The sequence below is a fragment of the Pangasianodon hypophthalmus genome, chromosome 7, assembly GCF_027358585.1.
Source record: "Pangasianodon hypophthalmus isolate fPanHyp1 chromosome 7, fPanHyp1.pri, whole genome shotgun sequence".
Taxonomy (NCBI): Eukaryota; Metazoa; Chordata; class Actinopteri; order Siluriformes; family Pangasiidae; genus Pangasianodon; species Pangasianodon hypophthalmus.
In genome coordinates, this window is record NC_069716.1 from 28,009,908 (window position 1) to 28,036,189 (window position 26,282).

General features: G+C 39.5%; 1 protein-coding gene across 2 annotated transcripts in view; it reads left to right on the forward strand.

Annotated features, from left to right (window-relative positions):
- Nucleotides 1-26,282, forward strand: part of met (MET proto-oncogene, receptor tyrosine kinase) — a 58,878-nt gene that overhangs the window by 29,700 nt on the left and 2,896 nt on the right. Inside the window, exons 11-20 of one of the 2 annotated variants that reach the window (XM_026946633.3) lie at nucleotides 6,029-6,247; nucleotides 9,599-9,745; nucleotides 12,134-12,290; nucleotides 12,617-12,757; nucleotides 13,124-13,357; nucleotides 16,740-16,820; nucleotides 20,084-20,265; nucleotides 20,389-20,498; nucleotides 22,311-22,476; nucleotides 25,199-25,335. In XM_026946633.3, the coding sequence (XP_026802434.3) occupies nucleotides 6,029-6,247; nucleotides 9,599-9,745; nucleotides 12,134-12,290; nucleotides 12,617-12,757; nucleotides 13,124-13,357; nucleotides 16,740-16,820; nucleotides 20,084-20,265; nucleotides 20,389-20,498; nucleotides 22,311-22,476; nucleotides 25,199-25,335 (1,574 nt within the window). The remainder of the gene's footprint in view (nucleotides 1-6,028; nucleotides 6,248-9,598; nucleotides 9,746-12,133; nucleotides 12,291-12,616; nucleotides 12,758-13,123; nucleotides 13,358-16,739; nucleotides 16,821-20,083; nucleotides 20,266-20,388; nucleotides 20,499-22,310; nucleotides 22,477-25,198; nucleotides 25,336-26,282) is intronic. The other variant, XM_026946634.3, reaches the window with a different exon arrangement.

Below are 26,282 nucleotides of genomic sequence, written 5' to 3' on the forward strand. Positions count from 1 at the left end.
TTCTAGTCTGATTAGTGGTGCTGATGTGGCTTGTTTAAAAGAATTCGACAAAAAACCCAGAATGTTTAAAGAATAAAGATTTGACAGAGAAGTGTGATGCACTACATAGCCAAAAGTATGCGGACACCTGACCATCACACTCATATGTGCCTTGTTTTACATCCCATTCCAGATTTATTCCTAATAATAAGCTCCACTCTTCTGCGAAGTCTTTCCAGTCTTTTTAGATGTTGGAGCGTGGCTGTAGGGATTTGTGTTCATTCAGCTACAAGAGCATTAGTGAGGTCAGGAACAGGTTTGAGCCTCTTAGCTCCCAGCGAAGGGAAATTGTAAAGCTACAACATACAGAGACATTTTATACAATTGTGTGCTTCCATATTTGTGGCAGCAATTTGAGGAAGAACCACATATGGGTGATGATGATCAGGTGTCCACACACCTTTGGCCATGTAGTGTACCTCAAAACAAGGAAGTACAAACTACATGAAGTTTTTAATAAAAATGTAGGCGTAGGTGTAAAACACAACTAAAAACATACTACTAAAACACAAAGGTAACTGGACTGTTGAGAAACAAGAATACGCAATGATCAAGGACATAAACTGGAAAAATATACACTGCGATTGAACTAATGAAAACCAATGAACTGGTAGCGTAGGAGAACGAAACTAAAACCAAAACAACAACAGAAGCGCATGGAGAACTGAAAACAAATGACATGGATACTAGTGCTTGTTGTGCTGGGAAACATGAACACAAGCCAAGACGGGTCATTTCTGACAGAAGTTGTGCATTTATTCCAGCTTCAAGTTCGAAACAGACGTCTCTTGTTCAGAATCCGTGGCGTTAGTCAGAACTGGTAATGCATGTATGAAACAAAACATAACCACTTCAGATTGTCAGACTGTCAGAATGATTAATGGTTAAGCAATAAAATGTGACTTGTAACTATTCGAACTTTATCAGCATGGAATTTTATGTAGCTGGACTTGCACTAATTCTAGTTGAATACCTCTGCTCTACATGATTACGTTCTTAATACGATGAACACGAATCAGACAGGATGTTGTAGTTGCATGCAGCAGAAGCCGCTATGTCTTTAATAGCGATTTCAAACTGTTCCTCCAGCTGTTGCACTGTAAATTCTTCACCATAAACAGTGTGCAGTCCAATAGACAAGTGTTTTATTGTTTTTTTGTGCTTTTATTAGGAGGCTGTGTGTGGAAAAAAAAAATCTTCTCATGCCTTTAGTCTGAGTCACGTATCCTAAGTGAATCCATCGAGGTTTGTTCAACGATGGCGGAAACAGAAGTGCGGTTCTGGGTTCGGGGTCCTCGGTTTCAAGTTTCTTTCTTGTGGGATCGAGCTTGGTTCTGGTTTATGACAGCCTTTTTATGAAGAACAGGAGATGACTATCAGCGTACTCTGCATCGTCTTATAATAATAAGAAGAAATCAAGTAAAGGACCACGTCGGACCCCAGCGAAGTCAGTGAGAGGGGATCTGAAGAGCTTTCCTCCATATCTGCAACTACAATCTCAGCTAAATCCAGGGCTCAGCCAGTCCTCGGCTTTCCCACCAACATTAAAGGCATTTTTACAGGCTGCAGCTTGTTGCTAAATGCATCATTGTGAAGAAGGAGAACATAAAAAAACCCAGCACCTTGCTTTCTTCAGTCACTGATGACATGCTGGATTTTTTCTGAAGTTTATGACTGATAGATCAAAACTCACACGTCTTTACACATCTCTTACTCTAACACACCAAAGTCACTGCAAAAAATAACATCTAAGCAAGTTTTATCTAGAATATAGTCAAATTTATATAGTATTTTCTGTTATAAGATTCCAACATCTGTACTAATTTCAAGCTTTAAATAATAATCTTAAAAATAATCACTGATTCATCCACTCACTTCTGTTCTCTTGCCTAAATTTATCTTATTAATTTCTTAAACATTTTAAAACTCTGTCCGGTGTCATATGTACAGTGCGTGTAAGCGTTCTCTCTCTTCTCTGTTTTGAGGATGATGATGATGGTGCAGCAGCATGCCGGACATTTTGACAGTCAGTATCTGGTCACAAACTGAATTGTTTACCCTTATATTCATTTCGCTAAAGCACCTTCATCAAATTGTGAGAAAATCATGATTAGCTAGCGAGGATTTAGCCATCTTTATGCAGACTGACCTTTTACAGAAAGACACAAACAAGTAGATTTTGGTGAAATATATTTATGTTTTCTTAATGTTGAGCTGCCAAGGTATGTTAAAAGTAGGAAAAAAACAAATTTCAGCCAAAACCTGAGGTTTTTTTTTTTTTGGTCTTTTTCTGGCTCCTTCCCAGAATTCAGCCACATCTGACAGGCTTTCCCAGGCCGCCACATGTTTGTCTGATGAGTTAAATCAAGTGCAATGCTGCGTCTTTCCAGGACTGGTGTAAAAGTTTCCTTGACGCCGTTATGAATCATCGCAGGTCTGATTACAGGTTACAGAAACCTTAGGATACAATAATACAAGCCAAACCTGTCAGCAGAATCCTTCATGAACAGGATGTTCATGCACTACAGAAAGCAGTGATGCCGGTTCATCATTTTTCCTGCCTATCTGCAGGCTGTCTGGAACTCATTTGCTTTAATCTCCATGCGTAGAACATCTTCATGATGGATATCGCCGAGGTTACATCGCCGTATGGTCGTATTCCGCGCAGCATTTTTCTAGATAGTGATCTGAGTATCTGTGCTAAATTCTGGTCTTTCTGTGCGAGTTGGTGTTGTTTAAGTGTATGCTTACACTGACAATTTTCCGCATGCTGTTATAAAGTTTCTCATATAACTCCCTTTGAGGCCATATATAGAAGCCCTGGGCTTAAACTCGAGACGTTTCAGTATCTGTTTCTTCTTTTGTCTTTTTTCTTCAGCAGCTGTTATTCAACCACAAATCCATTTGTGAGACTTAATCCTTTCTACAGTTAAACACAGATTTTGTCCAAGAGAGACGCAGTTTTCGCTTAATCCAGACAATTAAATGCTAAACGTATATTACATGAAGAAGAGGTTGACTTATTTCTATGGAAACACATGGATTTTGTTCCATAAAGTAGTTATTTGATGATGGTGTGTGTGTGTGTGTGTGTGTGTGTGTGCAGTAGGCGGTGAGTGTGTTTACCTTCCATCTGTGATATTGCTCAATCGGGAGTTGGCGAGGAGAGAAAATGGGGGTCACAGGAAATAGCTACTTTTTCTTAAAGAAAAAAAATTCCTGAAATGACATAACATGGTTTGGTTTTCACAGTGTAATGCATTATTTTATGCATTATTTCCTCATGAAGTTAATAAAAACAAAAACATGCGAAGATGTCAGAAAACTTAAAGTTACAGTGTTACCACTGACTCTTACGACAAAACGCTCACACTGGAGACTCCTCGCATAAATGTTATACAAACATCAACACCATACCAACAATTACATTGTAAATCCATTCATGTGTGAGTTGTTCCCATAGAAACGCTAACATATTAGAACGAGCACATTCATATAAAGCTGAGACTTTCAGCTGCACTACTGTCAGAGCTGCTGTTATAGAAAATTCAACACCTTCTGACCAATCAGAATTGAGAATTCAGCATCTCCTTGATAAAATAATTTTAACATAGTTTTAATTTTGATTCAATTTGAACGAATTTGTTCTGTTGTTTGCAAATGATATTACTGAGCCAGAAAATGCCTTTCATCACGAGCGTGATGATTCAGACGTGCAGCTTGAACAATGCTAAAGCAGTAGCTATGAGCTTCCCTTATTTGTTAGCAATATTAACAAACCTGAAGAAGCAAGCTTTGAACACGTCTCAGATTAATGAGCCATTTGAATTACAAAGAAAAAAAAATTCTTTCTTTTTTTTTTTTTTGTCAACGAGTTTAAAATATTGTGGAATTTTGTCAGGATTTGTTGCAGGGTGTTTAAATAAGAAAATGACCTTCCAAAATTATTTGACACAAAAACACTGTTGAAGCTTGAAGCTATTTTCACCGGACTTTGCCTGACCTTCTGTTCCGCTATCCACTCAAGGTCATGTTTGTCTCTTTGGTGTGGTAGATAAATACGCTACATCAGTGTTTCTGAGCGTACTGTAAATATTTACCATGGTCTGGTCGCCCGTGGGGAGTTCAACCCACCGCAGTGATAAACTTGTTTCCAGCCAAAATAGACCCAGAGATCTGGACTGAAACCCTGCCTTGTGATTATTTTGGAACGCCATCATCACCTCTGTAGATTTTCATATAATCCCATCAAAGCCATACAGGATGTGTCTGAAAACATGGCAAGAAAGCAGAACTTTGCTTTTAAGCATGAGTGACATAAAGATGACAGGAGTAAAGCTAACAGCCAGCACTGAGGAACATGCAGCCTGGACAGGAGGCATGATGGGCCGGAGATGCTGCCAAAAGATGGAGGCATCTGCTACGCCCCCAAATCATAACTCACACATATTAGAGTAAAGACCACAAGTCTCCAAAGGAGCCCTGTGCACTTTCTTTTTTTCTTAAAGATCATCCTGCACATGCCAACACTGCTGATCTACAACACGCGCAAGATGGGATTTCCATCTGGTTCCACTGTACTGCAGAGTTTGCATCATTTCATAACTTTTCAGAACTTTTATTCTATCAGAAGGGGTATCCAGAGACTCACTAGGAAGTATACGATTATATCAGGATGTCAAATCAGAGTGGTTTGTCCAGGAGTGGTTGCTCTGCCAGGACACTTTCAGTTGTAAATGAGGCATGTAATCTGACAACAGTGTGCCTTAGAGCAGTCTTTAATAAACATCAGAGTTGAGTTAAGCACCAATAGTGAGGATTTAATACAGAAATTGCGCACATCTGCATTCACGATGCATTCGACTTAACTCGGAATTAAATTTCAAGCTACAAATTGGGGAAAAACACGGATGACTTCATGTTCGTCTTTTGTTAGGAACAGTCTAGCCAGCTAATTGATGAGAGATGTATAATTTCCTCCTCAAAACAGTGAAATTACAATCAGTGTTATAGATTTAACAAACTAATAATTCTGGATGTTGATTGATTTAAAGCAGATACTAGTATTTACAGTATAACTCTGTTTAAATGCTGACAGGACATCATGTGTTGAACTCGGGGTCGAGGAGACCTTCCTGACTTTCCAAGATGAGGGGGTGTTTTCTTCGGTTTTTGCTAGACATATCAGACATTCCGAGTTACAAGCTTTAGTCGAACGCAGCATCAGATGTAACTGTCAGAAGTTAGAAGGTGGAGTTTAATGGTGGAAGTGGAGGAGTGTCTCAGTTATGTATGATTCTGACCTTGTGGAGCAGTAGCCCTGCTTTGGGCTGTAAATACACTCAAGCAAAAAAAATATTGACTTCCATTTGAGACCAATATCCAATACACAAATATTAATTAATTAATAGTATTGTATCTTTAAAGTCTATGAATAGGTGTGAACTACACACAGGTGATTTGCAAAATCTGAATGGGAAGATCAGAAAATCAACTTAAGCAGGTGCATAACCCATCTCTGAATACTCGGAACTTTCCCAACATAAATGTTGATGTAACATTTGGATGCAAGTCGCCGACTCTGAGTACACTGTCAGGATAAAAAGTTCCACCATCAGGGGTGGACAAGTCACTAGCCCAGGCTATAGTTATTTTTAAAAACAAAGATTTTCTGGTTAAATTACTTTGAGGTTAAATTAACACAGCTAATGCTTTATAGTCTAGTTTAGGTCTAGTTTTTAGTCTAGTTACTTTTTACTCTAGCTAATCTAGGCTTCTGGAGAAACACAACATGAGCCAGGGGCAAGAACCTTAGCTAGCTAATGAATTTATGATTCGTCCACCCCCAATCACACACCTTTAACCTTTAAAAGACCCTTTTTGGTAAGAAATCAGCAGAGTGTGAGGACTATTTCCTCATAATGTTGTAGTTGTAATTTGCTTGATTGTGAGTTTGGGACACAGTGTGATGGTGTCACTTGTGTATCAGACCTGCACGCAGGGTGAAGATAAACTGGCCATCGTGTGTATCACTCCCTCACTGAAGGGCCTCAACGTTCGTCCTCCAGTCGCCACCAAGATGAAGTTTGTGCTCGACGGCTTCTCGACACGGCAGTATGACTTGACCTACGTGGAGGACCCGAAGTTCGAGGAGTTTCAGAAGCCCACTCTTACTCCCAGAGGCAGCAAGAGTGTGCTGGAGATTAAGGTATGAGAGCCACTCTCCACCACACACACACACACACACACTCACACACACACATACACTCACACAAACACTTAGATATGAGGGTTCTTAAAAAAGGTCACGTCACTCATACATGAAGGAACAGTCACACACATACCGTAGGGTCCAAAAGTTTTTTTTTTTTTTTTATTTTGCATTCTTTTCTGATTGAATGCAAACTTGTTTATTACAAATTATATCATCTTACATTTTTATTATATTATATATCTATTATATTATAATCTTGGAAATACAGTATGAACATGAATTTCAGAATTTCTTAGTATTTGGGACGTCTCTGTTTTTGTGTTAGTGACAGCGTGCACTCGAGCTGACACAGACTCCAGAAGTTTAAAGTGTAAGTGTAGTGTTTGAGATCAGATCCATCTGAGTGTTATCTGAAAACATTCTTCAACGGAAGAGATAAGTCTCGAGAAAAAAAACCTTACCAAGGAGGTAACATGGTCAATATCACAAACATGCTTCAACTTTTGAACAGTGATCTAGAAATAGTGCCAAATATTGAATGTTCCAAATACTGAATATTTCATTTCATTTATTTTAAACATTTCAAGATTCTAAGACTTTGTTAGTTTCCAGATGAAAAAAATTTAAATTCCAGTGTGCTGTTAGACCTTTGGACCCTGCTGTAGACACAAAACCACCTCGATTCTGTGCACTCAGTGTAGTGGAAGGAAACAATACTGAGACCAAACAGGAAACACAGTTCGTTTCCTATTGCAGACCAGCTGACCCTCTAACCTGCGTATTCTCTCCATCTCTCTTATTGTTCACAGCTCCTCAGGCTTCCAGCCTTTGACACATTAATGGTGAGATCCTTCACATTAGCAACGGAAACAGGGTGAAAAAATGAACATTTGAACAATGAACCACGGGAGGATTTTTTACTTATTTTTATTTTTTTGGAGCTACCACTCACTGGTTAAGTGCAGCTGTTGAGGTGGGGGTGGGGGTGCACTTATTTTTTTTTCTCAGTGCGAGACTCCAGAATCAAATACCTTCCATGTTTACTGCATAGGCCATTTTAAAGACACACACACACACACACACACACACACACACACGTTTGTCTTACTATTTTCGTGAGGATCTTTCATTGACATGATTCATACATAATGCAGCTAATTAATGCTTTGCTACACCTAAATCTAAAACTAACCTTAACCTCAGTAACCGAAAGGAAACATTCTAGTTTTTTTTTTTTTTAAATAAATCCTGCAGTTTATTTACAGACAAATAAAAAAATCTTGTGGGGAACAGCCAAGGTCAAAACTCTTAAATATTCTTTTGTACACTGCAAAAAATAATATCTTAGCAAAAATATCTAATATTTCTCATTATGAGATTATAATACAGTGAATATATTGACGATTAAGCTTTTTCTAGGCATATTTTTAATTTCCAGCTGAAAATTGTCTTATTGTGTTGGCAGATTGAAGTAAACAGAATTATCCAGCACTAGAATAAGACAATTTCAAGCTTGAAATGAGTAAAAAATAGTTAGACCTAGGCTTCATAAATGTATATTTGTTTAATAACAAGCTAATAAAGGGAAATTGAATTTGAATTAGTTGAATTTGCCTGTGTTTGAGATATCGTGGGGACATTTAGGTTCCAGGCCCCCCAGCGGATGCCTGAAACTGTGGATAGCAGTGAACACTATATACTCTATATATATATATATATATATAAAACAGCTGGATAGTGTATACAGCATGGACACGCTGAACAAAGGGATGATTAACGTCCCAGGCATCACCGCACGAGATTTCATCACGTTACTCAGAACAGCGCACAGTTTAAATTATGAATGTTTACTGTACTTCTGGAATTTTCTGTTTTAATTTTTTTGGACTGCAATCAATGGCGGGTAAGTGAAACTGCGGGAACTGTAACAGGAGATACAGGGGTTTTACTTGTAATTCATCTTTGTGAGGTACACAACTAAATAATGCACTTTAACCCTAAACTTTATCTCAGGAACCAAAAAGTAAATCATTCGGCTCTTTTTGTTCTTTTTTTAAAATAAAATAAACCACCACTTTTCTCATAAAAACAAGCGATGTGTTCCTATTATTCTGGGGACATTTAGCACACACGTTTGCTGATTGTCCATGTTTTATGATAATGGGAACTACAGCAGTCTTCATTTATTTAGCCATTAGAGACCTTTTGTGCACTCTCATTCCCATGCAGTTTGTTTGTTTGCATTCGTGGTGGTCCGTGGCAGCGTTTTTTTTTTTTTTTCTATAGCAATGAAAATAGAACTTGGCAGCTTGAGCTGCATCTGAGAGATTGTAAATGGACCAGAACAGATCAGGAGAGATGGACAGGGAGACTGAATCCGTACAGCAGCAGACTTCAGCACTCGTTCATGTGGCTTTAGAAAACCATTAATGGAGAAAAATGTACTCTCTACTGCACGAGGCCATAATGGTGGGAAATAAAAAACTGTGTGAGTTATTGGAGCTTTGTCCAGAAATCTGTGCGTGTGTGAGTGCGTGTGTGAGTGCGTGTGTGTGTGTGTGTGTGTGTGTGTGTGTGTGTGTGTGTGCCTGCCTGTCTGTTTCTATCGGGTCGCTGGCTGATTGTTAGTGTATGGGAACAGGTGCAGAAGTGAACAGTGTGTCCAATCTGCAAAGCCCAGGCTGTCATGCAAAGAATGTGATCACTCTCTTTATTGCCTTCTGCTCTCTTTCTCTCTCTCTCTCTCTCTCTCTCTCTCTCTCTCTCTCTCTCTCTCTGGGCTCAGAGTCTGACTGAGTTTATAGTTTTCGTTTAGATTAGCAGGTCAACTTAAAAGAAAATGATTCCCCCCTCCCCATATCTTTGAACTAATCTCATTAACTGCACACACACAATTAGCAATTCACAGAGAATGAAAAGTTGCATGCAAAATAATATGTTAATTGACCTCTTTTGTGGGCGCTAGTTCTCAAAAACTCTCCCGTCAGAGTAAAACTGAACCTACGAAAAGTATAAACTTAAGTATAGGGTTGCAAAACTTGTAGAAATGGGCTAAAATTTAATACTTGCTCTTCAGCTGTATTGATTTTTACATGCAATCACTGCTCCTGAAGTGACTTTCAGGCTGCAACTTGAAAATAGAGACTTGTAAAATGGAGAAAAACATAATATTTGGACTCAGTAGTCCCTCTAGAATCGTAGAATCATCTTTCAGGGTTTTTTGCAGGTTATCAATCCTTTTTTTTTTGCAGGCTACACTACAGGAAACGCTGTTATCATTTAATTACCTATTTATGCATCAGTGATTAATTCGGTGTGTTTTTCTCTCTTGTTTTGTGCACGCAGGTTCCTCGTGTGGACGTGGAAGCGGTGAAGGGAGAGGTGTTGCGAGTGTCGAATCGCTCCTGTGAGAGTGTAGCTCTGGTGGGAAACACGCTGGAGTGCACAGTGCCCTCTGAACTCCAGACCGCCACCAGAGAGCTCGAGGTGGAGGTGAGAGAAGCTCGACACCGCCGATTCTCTCCTCTTTAGACGCCTCTTTATCGCTGTTCGCCAGTTTCACACTCTGATGGGGCCAGATTAGCGCGATCATATTTTCAGAGTGGGATATTAGATATTAATTTTCCCTCCACGGGGGCTTCATTGTTGTTTTATGAACCCAGAACACAATGCTGATAAGACGGCTCGTATTTCCTCTCCATCCACAAACACAGCATCGCTCTTCGGGCCGCTGACGGTCTGATATGATGCAGCGCGGAGACTGGACGCTCAGTGAGTGGTAGCATGAGTGTGACTTCAGGCTCTAATCTGACCCCATCGCACCACAGTGAGAGAAAACGCACGTCTCAGCCTAAACTCAATAACCGTCTCGCCAGTGCGAGGGAAGCTCCAACTCTAATCCAATTTCCTGTCCTGCTAGCAAGCGTGTGTGCTTTTTGACCACTTTGAATTATTTCTGAGTGAATGAATGCTTCCTCTTCATATGGGGGAGGAGATAAATGATGGTCAGAATCAGGGGAGTCACATTTTCTCCTACTGTACTAGCACGGAATAAGTCAACGACGGGGTGGTGTGATAAAGCAGAGTTACCTGTTGCCACTGTTACAACCCAAAGTTGATTATTTTCCCATAACAATGTGCTCCGTAGTGTTTCATTCCTCTTACACCGCAGCAAATTCCTAACGATTGCGATTTTTTGAAACCACTAGGTGTTGGAGGCATTATAGTTTCAGGTTGTCTGTCCGAGATTCTCGTTCGTATCTCTCAAAATAGGATTTATTTGGAATTATTATTATATCCAGCAGATGAACCGATTAGATTTTGGAAACAGGGTAAAGGTCACAGCAAGGTCAAATGTGTGAAATAGATTTTCTTCAGTAGCTTCCTTCCTGTTCCCGAACATTTTAAGGGTATTTTTGGCATACAGATTAGTAACAAGAAGAGCTACACTTCTACGGCGGCAGAGGCATCCGCATCGACACTGTTGGAATAGAGTTCTACTTAATATTTATTATAGAATGTCAGTCTTTTTATCCATTTATAGTTACATGTAATATTGTGGAATATCTGTAAAACAAGTTAGTTTTTTATGTTATAGCAGCTATAAACAGCCTTTCCCTCATCAGCTTCTCTTTTTTCTCTCTCCTCAAGTTAACAAAAGCAGCTAATCATGTTACTGAGAAACTGCGAAGCGTAAACTCCTCGGTCCTGAAGATGTCAGAAAACTTAAAGTTCCAGCTTTACCTCTGACTGTTACAAAGCGCTGACACTGGAGACTCCTTCCGTAAATATTAAATAAATGTCTCCTTACAGAAAACTGCAGTTTTTTAAAAAATCCTTGTATTTGGATCATCCACCACACAAGTTCCTATGATTGAGCTGTTACTATGGAAACGATTGTTCTAAAGTATTAGAACGATTGCATTATAATGTAATATAAACTTGTGATTTAGAAGAAGAAGAAGAAGAAGGAAGAAGAAGAAGCCTTGCAGCTTCTTCTTCTTGAAGAAAATCTTCTAGATTTGCAGCTGAACTACTGTCAGTGCTGCTGTTACAGAAAATTAGCCAACACCTTCCGACCAATCAGAGTCGAGAATCCAACAGCGCTGTGGGATAAGTTTTAAAAATTATTTAATACATTGATTCAAGTGGGTTTGGAGTGTGGAGCAGGTTTAAATATACAGACTGCGGCTCTACAGGAGTAGAGTTTAAGCATTAAGTGTAACTGCCAAGGTAAAGTGTACCAGATTTATGGCAGTGAATGTACACCACACTTATCTTTATTCTCAAGCGGTTTCTTACCTCTTATACCTCTCATCCGCTGTTCGGTCCACTTCATCATTTACATATACAACTTAAGGAATACTTCACTAAAAATAGCTAAAGTGGAATCCGTTTACCATAACTCCGCACTCAAAAGCATGACTTTTAAATGGTTACCTCTTCTCGAATGGCTGATTGGGATTGTATAACTTTATGTTTGAGTTGTAAATTCACATTTTTCCATTTAAAACAGAGACTTTATCAGTGCTTAGGAAACAACATGCATAACCGAGGTTCGTAGCTAAGGAAAGAGGTGGAGTTGGAGTGTGGAAAAACATACATGAGCATAAAAGTGTCTTCAAGCCTTCTTGAGAACCTTTTTTTTTTTGGATTGTTTATTGCAAATAGGTGTCACAGCTGTGTTATTTTTCTACATAATCTCCATTTCATTCAGTGTTCCAGCACTTAAGGAGTATCTATGAAAAAAATTCATTTCTAATCTATGTCACACTTTTAAGATTTCTAATTTTGAATGATTTTGAAACTATGCATTAGCATTTGGGAAACTTGTGTTCATGCATGTGTAGATGATTTATTTGCATGGCGATGTATTTGCAGTGGATGCAGGCCTCGTCCTCGGTCATCCTGGGCCGTGTGGTTTTGGCGCAGGAGCAGGACTACAGGCCACTGATCGCCGGCGTGGTGTGTGTGTCCATCCTGCTGCTCTTAATGCTCGCGCTCTTCGCCTGGATCAAGAGGAAGAAGCACATCGACGGTGCGTATTCGCGCAATCGTGTGCGCTTCTCTTTGCAAGCGATGTTCACTGGCCGTGCTTGTTGTTTGAGATTGGATTCAGTTCTGGATGAGAGCACGTTGTTTAATAGGAAGACCTTCTAATAATAGTGTGTGTTGCCCCAAGAGAGAGAGAGAGACAGAGAGAAGAGAAGAGAGAAGCATCGGTTTCTGGGTTGCGCTAGACTGTTAATGCAGGAGCACATGGGGAAGCGGCCTGTCCTCGTTTTCTTTAAAAAAAAACTCTTTCTGTCTCTCTCTCTCTCTCTCTCTCTCTCTCTCTCTCTCTCTCTCTGTATCTGCATGTAGATTTAGCTGAGGGGATGGTTTGGTATGACGGCCGCGCACACATTCCACACTTGGACATGCTGGCAAACGCGAGGAGTGTCAGTCCCACTAACGAATTGGTGTCTCACGAGTCTCTGGACTATAGAACCACTTTGCTTGAGGGTACGTTTTGCTGCCTTTGCTGCTTTCTGCTCAAAATAAAACAGTTTTTGCATCATGTTGCTCCAGCAGGGATCGTTTCTACAGTTCAGCAGAAAACCTTTTATCCTCTCCCTCCTCCTCCTCCTCCTCCTCCTCCTTCTCCTCTTTGCATGCTCCCTTGCTCTCGTTTCTCAAAGGAGTAAAAACTCTCTCTTTCAGCCTCTCATCCGTAAAAATAAAAAAGCCAGGTCTCGAGTTTCACCCCCTCTCCCTTTGTAGTTGTTGTAATTACCTGACCTCTTAGACAACTCAGCTCATTTAGCTGACCCTTGTAGTCTTAAGCTTTAGTGAGCCAGTGATTGACCTCTCGACCTTTTGACCCCACAGACCAGAGCTTACCGATGTCTCCGAGTGAGTCGTGTCGTCCTTCCCCATACGTCCACGCACACATGGACCTGTCCTCCGTGCTGGGGGCGGAAGGAGACCTGTCTTCTCCGCTCCTGCCTGTTTCTGCACCCGTGGACCTGAGCAGCCTCCACCCTGAGCTCCTGAAAGAGGTGCAGCATGTCGTCATCGCCAGGGAAGACCTGCTCTTACACGTTAACGAGATTATCGGAAGAGGTGAGACGACACACTAAAGATTTTCAACAATCTGCCACATACTGTATGCATTAATCACATAACTCGTTCCGTGTCAAAGTTTTCATCTCCAAGGTGTTGAAGTGAAAAGGAAGAAACTGTTTCTCTGGTTTGCAATTTTTCTACAAAAATACAATTCCAAGGAAAACAATACAATACATAAGAATTATTGGCACCCTTAATAAAAAAATATTAAATAAAATAAACAATATACACAATAATTCAAGTAGAATTAAAAAATTCTAACAAAATCATTCTCATTCATTCTCAATCATTTTATCTCTAAAATATGTCCCAAAATTATTGACACCCCTAAGAGTCATTTATTTTAAATCAGTGCAAACAAACAAGTCATGCTTGTTTTTTTTTTTTTTTTCATTTGCTCACAGTCCAGGAACTCTGTTGTTGCCTTTAATCATGTCCTGTTTCCCCGAGGTATAAATTTGATGTTGCACACATGAAAAAACATCAAGAAAAAACTTTCCACACAAAAGAGACCTGCACAAATCAGGTAATCGATAAAAAAAATTATGTAAACAGATAAAAATATATATATCCATAAAGCACAATTAGGGCCATAACAAAAAATTTCGCATGTCTGAAACAGTGAAGGAGGGGGAAAATGATTTTTCTTTCCACAATTATTAGTTTATCATACACCATTTGATCAATTGTGTTACAGGAGGAATATAAATGAAACCTAATACACCAAATGCCCCTTTGCAATCAGTACAGGCAGGTTATTATCATAAGGCTATGTAGACTTTCTTTGCAGTATTTGTGCATTAACACACGAACAATTTTCCACGCTTAAGGTTATAAAATGCCGACTGATGACTGATGACCATGGTATGAAATCCTATAACCTAAATTAGTGATACATAAATTGTGCACTTTCATGCACAGTAATTTTAAAAAGAGCTTTTAAGGAATTTGAGGCCATTTAAAAACGTGTCGAATTGGGGCGACACTGCAGGACGTCTGTATGTTAAATCGTCCCTCTAGCCATCGTGCTGTAAAGTTGGGGGGGTGTGAACTCAGTGAGATCAGATTTACTGTAGAGTTCTCGTTCCCATTCTCAGCCTTGCCCAGAATTCCCTAAAACCCACTGCAACCCCTCTGGGAAAGCCCAGTTCTCTGTGTGTGTGTGTGTGTGTGTGTGTGTGTGTGTGTGTGTGCATGCATGCGGTTGAGTAAGTTTTAGTACAGCGTGAGTGTGGGGGTGCTTGGTGTGGTGATTTGTTCCCGTTTTAAATTCCCGTCTCATTGTTGGGCTGTCTCGAGGCTCCGTGTGGTAATCTGACTCGGCTGCCATCTGGGGGGACGTGATAGCAGCTCAGAGGGGAGATTACGCTCCTCTACACACCATTATTTTAACACAAACACACACCAACCTCAAAACAGCCCACCGCAGCCCCACCTTTACTCACTGTTCACTGAATATCTGTGTGTGTTAGAGAAAGCTCTCCATCTAATCTCTCGTTTTCGGGAGGTAGATATCTACTGGAAGGTTTAGCCATTTTGCTTCCATGTGAGACACCAGACTGTGGAAAAATCTCAAAAGAGAGATGTAACAAAACATCATGAGATGCCACCGCACAGTAGTACATGCATTGTAGTACTTACACTTGCACTGTAGTACTTACACTGTAGTAAGGTCGCTTTCACATATGAACAGATGTTTAGTCCGTTTGAACAGAACCCTGGTGTGTTCTCCGCCCCATGTGGTTCTTTAGGCAGATGAGAACACAGCAATCACACTCAGGTCCCAGAGCGAAATGGTCTCAGTAGTGCTTCCAAGTAAACTCTAGTGAGAAACTGATTCGACTCTGAATCGACTCAGCTGCAGGATGTGAATCAAACAGCCATGTGTTTTGGTTTGCAACATTTTTTTATAGATGCGAGTTGCTAAACTGAGCCAAAGGACAGAGCTGTAGCTCTGCAGAAGTGCCACGAGTTCTGGAGATTTGGATCAAAAAGAGATTTTAAAAAAATGGATGTGACACGCAAAATGTTGTTCTCCGTGTTCTCTTTGCTTGGGTGATTTCATTTATTTATTTTTTTTGCTTTTTGATTCCTTTAATCATGTGCAGACTCAAACCAAACCAAATAGCAAATGACCCAATCAGTATCAGTTTGACTCAGACTCTGCAAAAGGACTAATACGCTTGAAGAGTTTTCTCTAACGTATCCGCGTCATCTAAAGTAGTGTTTCTCAATCCTGGTCATGGAGGACCATCGCCCCGCACGTTTTAGTTTTCCATCCTCAAACTCGCCTGATTCACTCAGCCGCTAATCGACAAGCCTGAACCAGATTGAACTGGGTGAGTTAGAAACAGGAGATTGAGAAACACTGCTCTGTATTAATCCCCTGACTGTTCACTTGAGCGGACTTTGTTTACATAGCTAGGCAAATCTGATTTAATACTGAGAAACGTGGAAGAAATGTCGAGGACATCAAGGCACATAGCGATGAAAAATCTTATTGTGTGTAAATACATTAAATTTAATCTGAAATTGTTTAAAACTGATTTTGATTCTTAAACACACTGGAAAATGGACTTTTGAAAAGAGTGAGACACTTTGGTATGCCGTCGCTACTTCTACTAAAGAATTTGAGAAATGACTTCAGCCAGAGATATTAATCAGGTGGAAAAAGCGACAGCATGAAGGTTTGTGGGTAATTTCCCGAGCTGAGACGTTCCATTTATTGCACCAGGCCCTGGTAGTCTTCACACTGGACCTGCCTTCATGCTGATATTCATTCAACATTGTGTTTGTTACAAATTGTGAAGAAAAATGTTTAAAAAGAAAGAAAGAAAAATAAATCCAATTTGACTGGGCAAGCCGAGTTTCTGATGTTAAACGGATTTAAAACCACAAATAAAGTTTCTAAGTAATCTAAGTGGACAAAGTTAAATTGTATGGTTTTTTTTTTGGTCAGAGCATAAAATCTTTTTTGTTCAGAGTGCAAAAACTTTTTGTTTAGTGCATACATTTTTTTTTATTTTTGTTCAGAGCAGAAAATCTATTCCTCTCAATTGTATATTCAAACAAAGCTGTAAAACAAGGCGCAGCCTCAAAGTAACGCTGTTTGACCTCAGAACGCATTGCATGCAAGTCCAGTATGGGAAAATTTCCTCTCAGATGGCGAGACAGAGAGAGAAATGGAGGGAATGAAGGAAACAGGAATATTCCCACAGCATTGTTGCGCTGTCCGCACTGCAGGCAGCTTTGGGGATTCCTCATTGTTCAGCACCGTGAAAAGCTGAATGAAATAAACGGCCGTAAACACGGTGCAGGACCTCTGATAGATTGATGCACTAAGGCTTACTTGTTGTCTTCCCCTCTTTGTGAACGGCAGGACACTTCGGCTGTGTTTTCCACGGGACTCTGCTAGAGCCAGACGGCCAGAAACAGCACTGCGCAGTCAAGTCTCTAAACCGTGAGTGTGTGTATGACAACATACAAGTGTGTCCTCTTTAACAGTAAATTACACCACATGGAGAGTTTATACAGATGTTCACAACTGTAAGATGCCACAGCACTGGATACTTAATGGTCAGAAAGTGGTGATTAACTTTCGAGAACAGCAGCTCTGCTTTATATTAATATAAGCACTCCTTCTAATACGTTATCGTTTCTATGGTAACAGCTCGTTCACAGAGACTTGTAAAGCAGACAGTCTGCATAAACAGATTAAAGAATGTGTTTAATGGTCGATATGGTGAAGTTTCCCGTTAGGAGATGTTTGTTTAACATTTGTGGAAGGAGTCTCCAGTGTCAGCGCTCCGTAATGGTCAGAGGTAACTCTGTAACCTGAACTTTTCTCTAAACTAGTAAAGATTTTTGTAACAGAATGTAGATGCAAATCGTTTCATCCACGTGTCCTTTTTAATCCTCTGCTTGAGATCCTGTTATCTCTTTCTGTCTCTCGTGTTCACTGAGCGATGTGATGTGAGGGTAATCTATTACAGGTCTCTTTTAGGATGTCTGTGTGAGCATTAAGATGATAATAACGATGACGAATGATCCGTCTAGTGGCCATATCACATTAGAGTTGCCTCTAATCACGTAACATGTCGTTCTGAGACCTTCTGAGATTTATGACCTGTTCACCGAGCTTGTTCCTCCTCACCACCATTTGTTTTCACCATCAAGCCGATTTCAGCGGAGCAGAGCCGCGACTGAATTCTCATGACACATTTATTTTGTATATACGGTCTGAGTTTCATTGCTGATAAATGCGATATCAGGTTTTACCTCTATCATAATTTTGGCAATGCTTTTCATTCAGCTTCACTTAACAGACATGAGTTACAGCATTAGTTAACACAAACCAACCATGAACTTAACCATTTATATTCCATCAATAGCATTAACAAAGTAACTCACACTTGTGTTAATTGATGTTCGGTAAATTGTGCAACATGATGTAATGAAATTGTTGCTAATTTATGTGGAATTATTTGAGTCATGGATTGAACTGCTAGTCAAAGCAGGTGTATTTCATTAAAATTCAAACAAACGTGAATTAGCATGTACTTACTTTGTTAAGGTTACTTATGGTTTATTAATGCTAAGTTTTCGTTTCTCAAGTAAGGAATAACATTTGTGCTGTTAGAGGGAAAAAAATCAACAGTGTGGTGTGATGAATCGAAGTTACTCTTACTATATCAAAGTTGATTTTTATTTTTTTTTATTAATAGCACGTCTCAAAGTATTTTATTCATCTTATGCCAGAAATTTGCAAACTATTACAATTTTTATTCATTAATGAACAACATGTCGTATGTTTTTTCCATTTAAAAATACATTTATAATGTTGTGGAATGTCTGTGAAATTAGTTAGCTCCTGTTCTCACTTATGTTATAGCAGCTATAAACAGTCGTTCCCTCACCAGCCTCTCTTTTTTCTCTCTCTTGAAGTTAATAAAACCACAAAGCATAAATTCTAAGCTCTGAGCACTGACACTGGAGACTCCTTCCATAAATATTCAATAAACATCTAATAAAATGTTAATTAATGTTAGTTAAGAGACTCCTAATGTATAGCATGATGATAATTTTTGTAGCATTCTGAAGGTTTTATCCAGTCTGTAATGGAATGAATGATACATTTATGTATTGTATTAGAAATTCCAGGTGTTCAGATGTAGCACATGTGGCTCTGAAGCTCTGATTCCTCAAACATGAATCCAGCCCTACACCTGATCTGCTGTGTGAACGCCGTTCCTGCTCTTTGTGCTCTCTCTCCTTTCCGCTCTGCCGTTTTCTGCTTCCACTGAAACACTAAACAGCTGTTTAATCTTCTCTAAATGTGAAAGCTCTACAAACTAGATTAAAGAGGAGACGGGGGAAAGGGGCAGCCCCGGAGAGAGACTCAGAGTGCATCCAGTAATGGCTGGCTCATGTTACACTAGATTAAGTCTCATCTCTGAAACAGCTTCTCTCCAGGGTGACGTATCGAGCTGTGTGTGAGCACTGAAGGCATTTCGAGTGAATGTAGTTCAGCTGATGGTTTTGTAGAAAAAAGTGGTTAGTGGATGATGGAGGTTAGTTCATCATGAGTATATAGTAGCAAACAGACATTTAACCCTCTAAATAATACGCGCATTTCTATTCAAATGACACTCTGAGACTTGAGTCTTTTTTTTTTTAATGAACTTTCTGTTGAATGACTGTTGCCTCGAAAATGTAGAACCTCTAAGTGTCCTTCAGTGTTCTCTCTAGGAGAACCCTTAAACGTTAGTAGAACCCTATGTAGAATCCTACAATAGAGTGTTTCTCTATAAGAAATGGTTCCATGTTGACCTTTTTCAGGAGGCTAAGAGCCCTCAATTTTCCAATAAACCTTGACAAATGCACCAGTTCAGTTTAGCTTAAGGTTCTAGGTATTAGGAAGACAATACTGACCAATAATTTAAAGTTTGTGCCACACAATAATCCAATTAATACATTAGAAAAATGGCTCTTTAAGGGTTCATTGGATAATCAATGGTTCTTAGCTTCCAGAAAAGCCTGGCAACCCTTTCTGATAGGAAAACCTTCTACACAGAGCCTTGAAGTTGCTTTGTGAGCACTTCACATAAACGGAATTGATATGCTGACGATTTCTGTAAGAAGAAGTTTAATATTTATGGAAGGAGTCTCCAGTGTCAATGCTTTGTAAGAGTCAGAGGTAAAGCTACGTGTTCTAGCATCTTCAGGACAGAGGAGTTTACGCTTTGTAGCTTCTCTGTAATAGGATAAGATGTGTTGTTTTGTCGTATAAACTTCAAGAGAAGGAAAAAGAGAGGCTGGTGAAGGAATGATGGGAGATAACTACTTTGTGTGCATTCCACAACATTAAATATAACTATAAATGTTTAATAGGTATGCCAGGTGTTATAAATAAAAATGACGTAATCATTGGAAAATTGCTGTGGCATAAGAATAAACCACTTGGAGACGTGCTGTTTTTTGTGGTATTGGCCCTCTCTGTTTATTTATTATTTTCATATAACAGTGTTTTATTCCTTAAATGTTTGGATGAATGCTAAATTTGTACATGAATTAGATTTGTGCCATAAACCCTCAGATTATTTTATCATTTCTGTTCTAATAATTACCTTATGTTTAAAGAGAATACTAAAATACACGTACTGTTGTGCTTTTCTACATCTTAGAGCCAAAACAATTTAAAGTTGTGTTGCGTCGTGACTGCAGGTATCACAGATATCGAAGAGGTGTCACAGTTCCTGAAGGAAGGAATCATAATGAAGGACTTCAGCCATCCCAATGTGCTGTCTCTGCTGGGAATCTGCCTGCCCAGTGAAGGCTCTCCTCTGGTGGTGCTGCCGTACATGAAGCACGGAGATCTGCGCAACTTCATCCGAGACGAGAGTCACGTACGTTCAGCCAGGCCATCAGCGTTCACACAGCGTAGCCACCTCTCACAGTCCTGGTCTGTGACAAAAAAATCAGTTGTGTGTTTTTTTCTCAGTAAAAGATTATTGTTTTTTGCTCAGCAGAACCCCACGGTGAAGGATCTCATGGGCTTCGGCTTGCAGGTGGCTAAAGGCATGGAGTATCTCGCCAGCAAGAAGTTTGTACACCGAGATCTCGCAGCCAGGAACTGCATGTAAGCTTTCAGCAACACTGTGGAAGAGTTTTTTTTATTTTTTCCTTCATATCTGTGGACGCATTAAACTACAGCATAAATATTTTATTGCAATGCATTATTTACTCGCCTCCGAGTCCAGCAGCAGCTCGGCTTCTTATAAAAAATAAATAAATAAATAAATAAATATAGGGAGCATGCAGCCTGAGTGCTCTTCTTTAGGCTGTTAGTACTGACAAGCCTGGTTTTCCATGGTGAAGCTCCTAAATAAACAGAAACATTTCACTGGCCCTTTATATGAATAAGGCTTCCAAATTATAGCCACAATTCTGTTTCTCACTAACGTTAACTAGCGGTTATAGCACAGAGGTTCTGCAGCTAAAAGTTCTGTGTCACGTCATCCTTAATCTCAGACGTGATTGGTGTAAATCTAACTGAGCTTCCCGAATCAACTAAATGCAGAAATACTGAGAAAAAATGATATTAAATAGAAAAATATTTCATAACTATCTCAAATTTGTCTGTCTGAATAAATAATTGTTTGACCTCTTGATATCAGACTGTTTGATTCACTGACCACTTTTAAGAGACACATTAAGACTTGTTTTTGCTTTCTTTTTTCTGATTTTTCTTTTCATTTGTTAGTTATAAATGTAACCCTGATCTAAAAAAATGTGATAAGTTGTTAAATCCTTTTAAATCTCTGATTCGTGTTTGTATTAACACATTGCCAAAGTCCCATTTTTCTATTTAATACAAACCTTTTCAGTATTTATGTATTTAGGTGAAGAAGTGTTATGCATATGAGCTCAGTTAGATTTGGACCAATCACATCCCAGATTAAAGGATGACGTTACCAGGGAACTTGCAGCCTATCGATGTATGTTCAACTTTCATGAGTATGTAGTTAACATCAGTTAAGTGTATTCATTATGTGTGCACTGAAAGAGGGGAAAACAGCTGTGTGGAAACATTTCAGTTTGTATAAGGGACATTAGACTAGCGATTTGGATTTGAACCCCACTTCCAAATGCTTATTTGTGGTTGGTTAACATAACACACATACTCTGCATCATTGAGATTCCATATTTTTACTGCCACAAACATCCAGTTGAAAGCGTCCCTTAGTTTGTTATCAGATTTTATTGGCTACTGGCTGCTAAGGTGAGAAACAGGATTAACCAATCAGAAACATGTATTTTTTCCTGTTTCTGTTTTAAAAAACAACCTCTGAACATACAGGCATATAGATGAACTACTGGAGTAAGAGACAAAGAACTGTAGATCTGCTTTTATAAGATACTAGCATATTTCCCCTTTATTACTAATATCTTATTTTAATCATTTTCAGTGATATTATCATAAAGGTATTTTATGGGAATGGTATTGATAAGATTGGTTGATGTCTTTAAATGATTAAATAACACATCTGTGCCATCGCTGTTTCTGCTGTCTGGCATCCACCCAAAATACGAGTATGTCTGGCAATTTAATTATACAGATCATGGTGATTTTACTCAGTTTATTTCCTCATCCTTCCCTGAAATTGATTCCTGGCTACACCACTGCCGACACACATTATGCCCCTTTGAGGTCAGCAGGTCTGCATTTGAAAGATTGTGTTAGTAATTGAGCTTGCATGTGTTGTACATGTATTTTGTGTTTCTTCTTTGTTTTAAATGTATTTAGTTTTAATATTCTATTACAAAACACTTACTTTTAGAAATTGTGTAGATTACAATAATATAGTTTAGCTGAGAGTTATACCACAGTTTGTATTGTGTTTTTATAACGCATTCTGCTTTGTGTGTGTGTGTGTGTTCTGTCTTGTAGGCTGGATGAGAGTTACATAGTGAAGGTGGCTGACTTTGGCCTGGCCAGAGACGTGTACGATAAGGAGTATTACAGCGTGCACAACAAGAGCGGAGTCAAGCTGCCTGTGAAATGGATGGCTTTAGAAAGCCTGCAGACTCACAAGTTCACCACCAAGTCTGATGTTGTGAGTGATTTACTCATATATCTATACGCATTTGATCATTGATAAAGATTGTGTACGTTTCCTTGTAAAAATGTCCCTGATATCAACATCCAATTCCAGGTGATACAGTATGGCATCTGACCATCACACACATATGAGCTTGTTGAACATCCCATTCCAGATTTATTCCCCCTTTGCTGTTATAATGAGCTCCACTCTTCTGGGAAGCTTTCCACTAGATGTTGGAGCGTAACTGTGGGGATTTGTGTTCATTCAGCTACAAGAGCATTAGTGAGATCAGGCACTGATGTTGGTGAGGAGGTCTGGGGTTCAGTCGGTGTTCCAGTTCATCCCGAAGGTGTTCAGTGGGGTTGAGGTCAGGGCTCTGTGCAGGACACTCGAGTTCTTCCGCTCCAGCCTTCACACACCATGTCTTCATGGAGCTCGCTTTGTGCACAGGGGCATTGTCATGCTGGAACAGGTTTGGGCCTCTTAGTTCCAGTGATGCTACAGTGTATAAAGACGTTCTATACAATTGTGTGCTTCCAACTTTGTGGCAACAGTTTGGAGAAGAACCACATATGGGTGTGATGGTCAGGGGTGCACATACTTATGGCCATATAGTGTATGTGATGTAAGCCTAGTGTATGCAGTTGCAGTAACGAAAAGACAACAAGAAACGACAGTGATCTAGATGTATTCACAATTAAAGATCAAAGCAAAGCAGACTGTGAAGTAGAGTTACCTTTACCACCCCAAAGTTGCTTATTTTCCTATAACAGCATGTTTTATTCCTCTTATTCCACAGCAATTTGCCATGAATGAACAGTTTATAATCTATTAAAGAATGACATTCATTTATAGTTACATATAATAAAATAAGTTACTTCCTTTTCTCACTTATGTTATAGCAGCTAAAAACAGTCCACCCTTCACCAGCCTCTCTTTTTTCTCTCTCGAGTTAATAAGACCAAAAAAAAAAAAAAAAAGCACTGTGTCATGTTACCAAGAAACCACTAAGTCTAAACTCCTCTGTTACTGACTGTTACAAAGCGCTGACACTGGAGACTCCTTCCATAAATGTTGAATAAACGTCTCCTCACAAAAAACCTCACCATATCAACGATTACACATATTTTTTTAAATCTGTTTATTTGGAGTGTCCACTGTACAAGTTCCTGTAAATGAGCTGTTACCATAGAAACGATAACATTAGAACGAGCACATTAATATAAACCTGTCAGAGCTGCTGTTATTTAAAATTATTCAGCACCTTCTGACCAATCAGAATAGAGATTTCAGCAGCACTGTGGTATAATACAACCAATAATAAAACTGTATGACAGTTTGTGCTTATTGTTATTAGTAAATAATATAATAATAGTTGAAATGAAGGTATGACGTGTTACAGACGGAGAAGATGTGAACAGATAAGCAGAGAAGAAGTGAGAAGCAGCAATGTAGCTGAACTGACAAGCAAAACTACTCTTCACTGACCCTTTAATGACTCTGTTCACTGATTATGTACACTTAATTCACTTTTATCTGACATATCCATCTATGAATCAGTGCACAAGCGATATAGTGGGTTGGGCAATAAAAAGATAATCCTCAAAAGACTTAGGAGCTCTCAGTTTAATTTATTGAGTGCACCCAGATTTCCCTCGACAAACACGAATACACGAATGTAAAGCTTATTAATTGTAGTTTATCTAGCTTAGACTATTTACACAGAACTTAATATTTCCCCCAGATCTTAAACTGCACTTACACGTGTACATGCATGTCAGCTATTGCGAGGTATGTCATGAATCATGCACTGGTGTCTAAGCAGTGTGTGGCTTGGGGAAAAAAAAAAAAAACACAGGATGTGATTTGCACTGACTGATTTATGTTCATACATACTTCAGTACAGAACATACTCCCTTTAATGCCCCGATGAAATGAAGACTTTTGCACAAATCCGTTGGTACCGTAGACACAAACAAGACAGTATACAGTATATACACCGCATATATGTCAAAGATGGTTGGATTTATGCGCTCATCCCCCCTCCAAAATCTTCATCATGGCTCAAACATGTAGAGGCCACTGACTGTAATGATGTCTATGCTGCAACACGCAGTTTAATATACAGAATTGGGTGTATGACATGGGAAGTGAACTTTTGGACGTATCAAAGCCTGGTAGTTTGTGTGTTTGTGTGAGAGTTGTACAAAAAAATCGTTTTTTGATATTTTTTTACCACATTGTGTTAAACAGCAGTCTTTTTCCTCTCTCCTGTTGGTTTGCTCTCATTGCCATGGAGAAGTGGTAAAGAACTGCTGCGGGCTGCTAACAAACAAGCTACAGCCCAGAAATAATCCGAAACGCAGTAGCTGGAAGTCTGTGCTCGAGATATCGAATGTGACAAAGTCACTGTAGAAATCCTGCACAACTTGTGACATCTTATTTAGTCACTTTTTTAAGCCGCTGTTGAGATGGGATTCAATTCGGAGCAAGGTGTGGCGTATCTCAAATGCTATTTGCTGTTGAAAATCACTCGAGAAATCAGTCATGCTCGCTCCCTGACTTCCTGTTTCAAAAGGAAACACATCAACGACCAAAATCACAGCACTCAAGCCATTTCATGGGCAATTTTATGTCTTGAATTATTATTTGTGTAATCTTTTAAACAAAGACACCCACAAACGTGATGATTTGAATTGCAGCTTTACTTTGTTCTTCTCTTTATTCTTCGCAGTGGTCATTTGGGGTGTTGCTATGGGAACTGATGACCCGAGGAGCCCCGCCCTACTCCGACGTCAACTCCTTTGACATCACGGTTTTCCTCCTGCAAGGACGAAGACTGTTGCAGCCGGAGTTCTGCCCTGATGCCCTGTGAGCCAACACACACACGTACACACGCACACACACACACACACACTCCAGGGGGAGGAAAGCGTGCCTCAGTGCTCTCATTAGCTTTGTACGAGAGCGCAAAAACAAAGAGGCTTTGTTGAACGCCATTTGAGTCAGTGACCTGGTAGCAACTCATCAGAAGCCTCAGCCAACTCAGTTCCACATGACTACTGGAGCTTAACTCGCTCTCCCTACACAGCTCTGAGTGGTCTCACACACACACACACACACACACACACGCACACACACACACCCCCACACACAGTACAACTCCCACAGCAGGCACCACTGGCACTGTGAGTAACAGATACACTCATGCTCAGCACCCTGTAGATACGGGCAGACTAGATCAGCACCTTTCTCTATAATAACAGTGTCTCAGATATGAACAAACGTCTCCTCCCATCTGGAGCTGCAGAATGATCTGACAGACTTCTAATCCAGTCAACCAGAAACATAGTTCTCCCCCTCGTCCTCCTCCTCGTCCTCCTCCTCCTCCTCCTCCTCCTCGTCCTCGTCTAGCTCTGCTCAGCAGATTACTGCTCCACAAAGCGACAATGTGTGAATTCTTTGCACAAAACAAACAACTTGTTTAGTAAGTTTTAGCGCTAGACCAATAGATTATCCCTTCATTCATTACCTGAATGCTTAATTCTGGATTCTAATTGATCAGAAGGTGTTGATTTATTTTCTATAACAGCAGCTCTGACAGTAGTGCAGATGCAAATCACAAGTTTATTAATAATAATAAAGTTTATTAAATATTAATGCACTTATTGTAACACATTATTGTTTCTGTAGTAACAGTTCATTCACAGGGACATTTATTTAACAATTATGGAAGGAGTCTCCAGTGTCGCTTTTACGCTTTGTGGTTTCTCGTTGTTTTTGGGGTTTTTTTTGTGTTTCATTAACTTTTAAAGAGA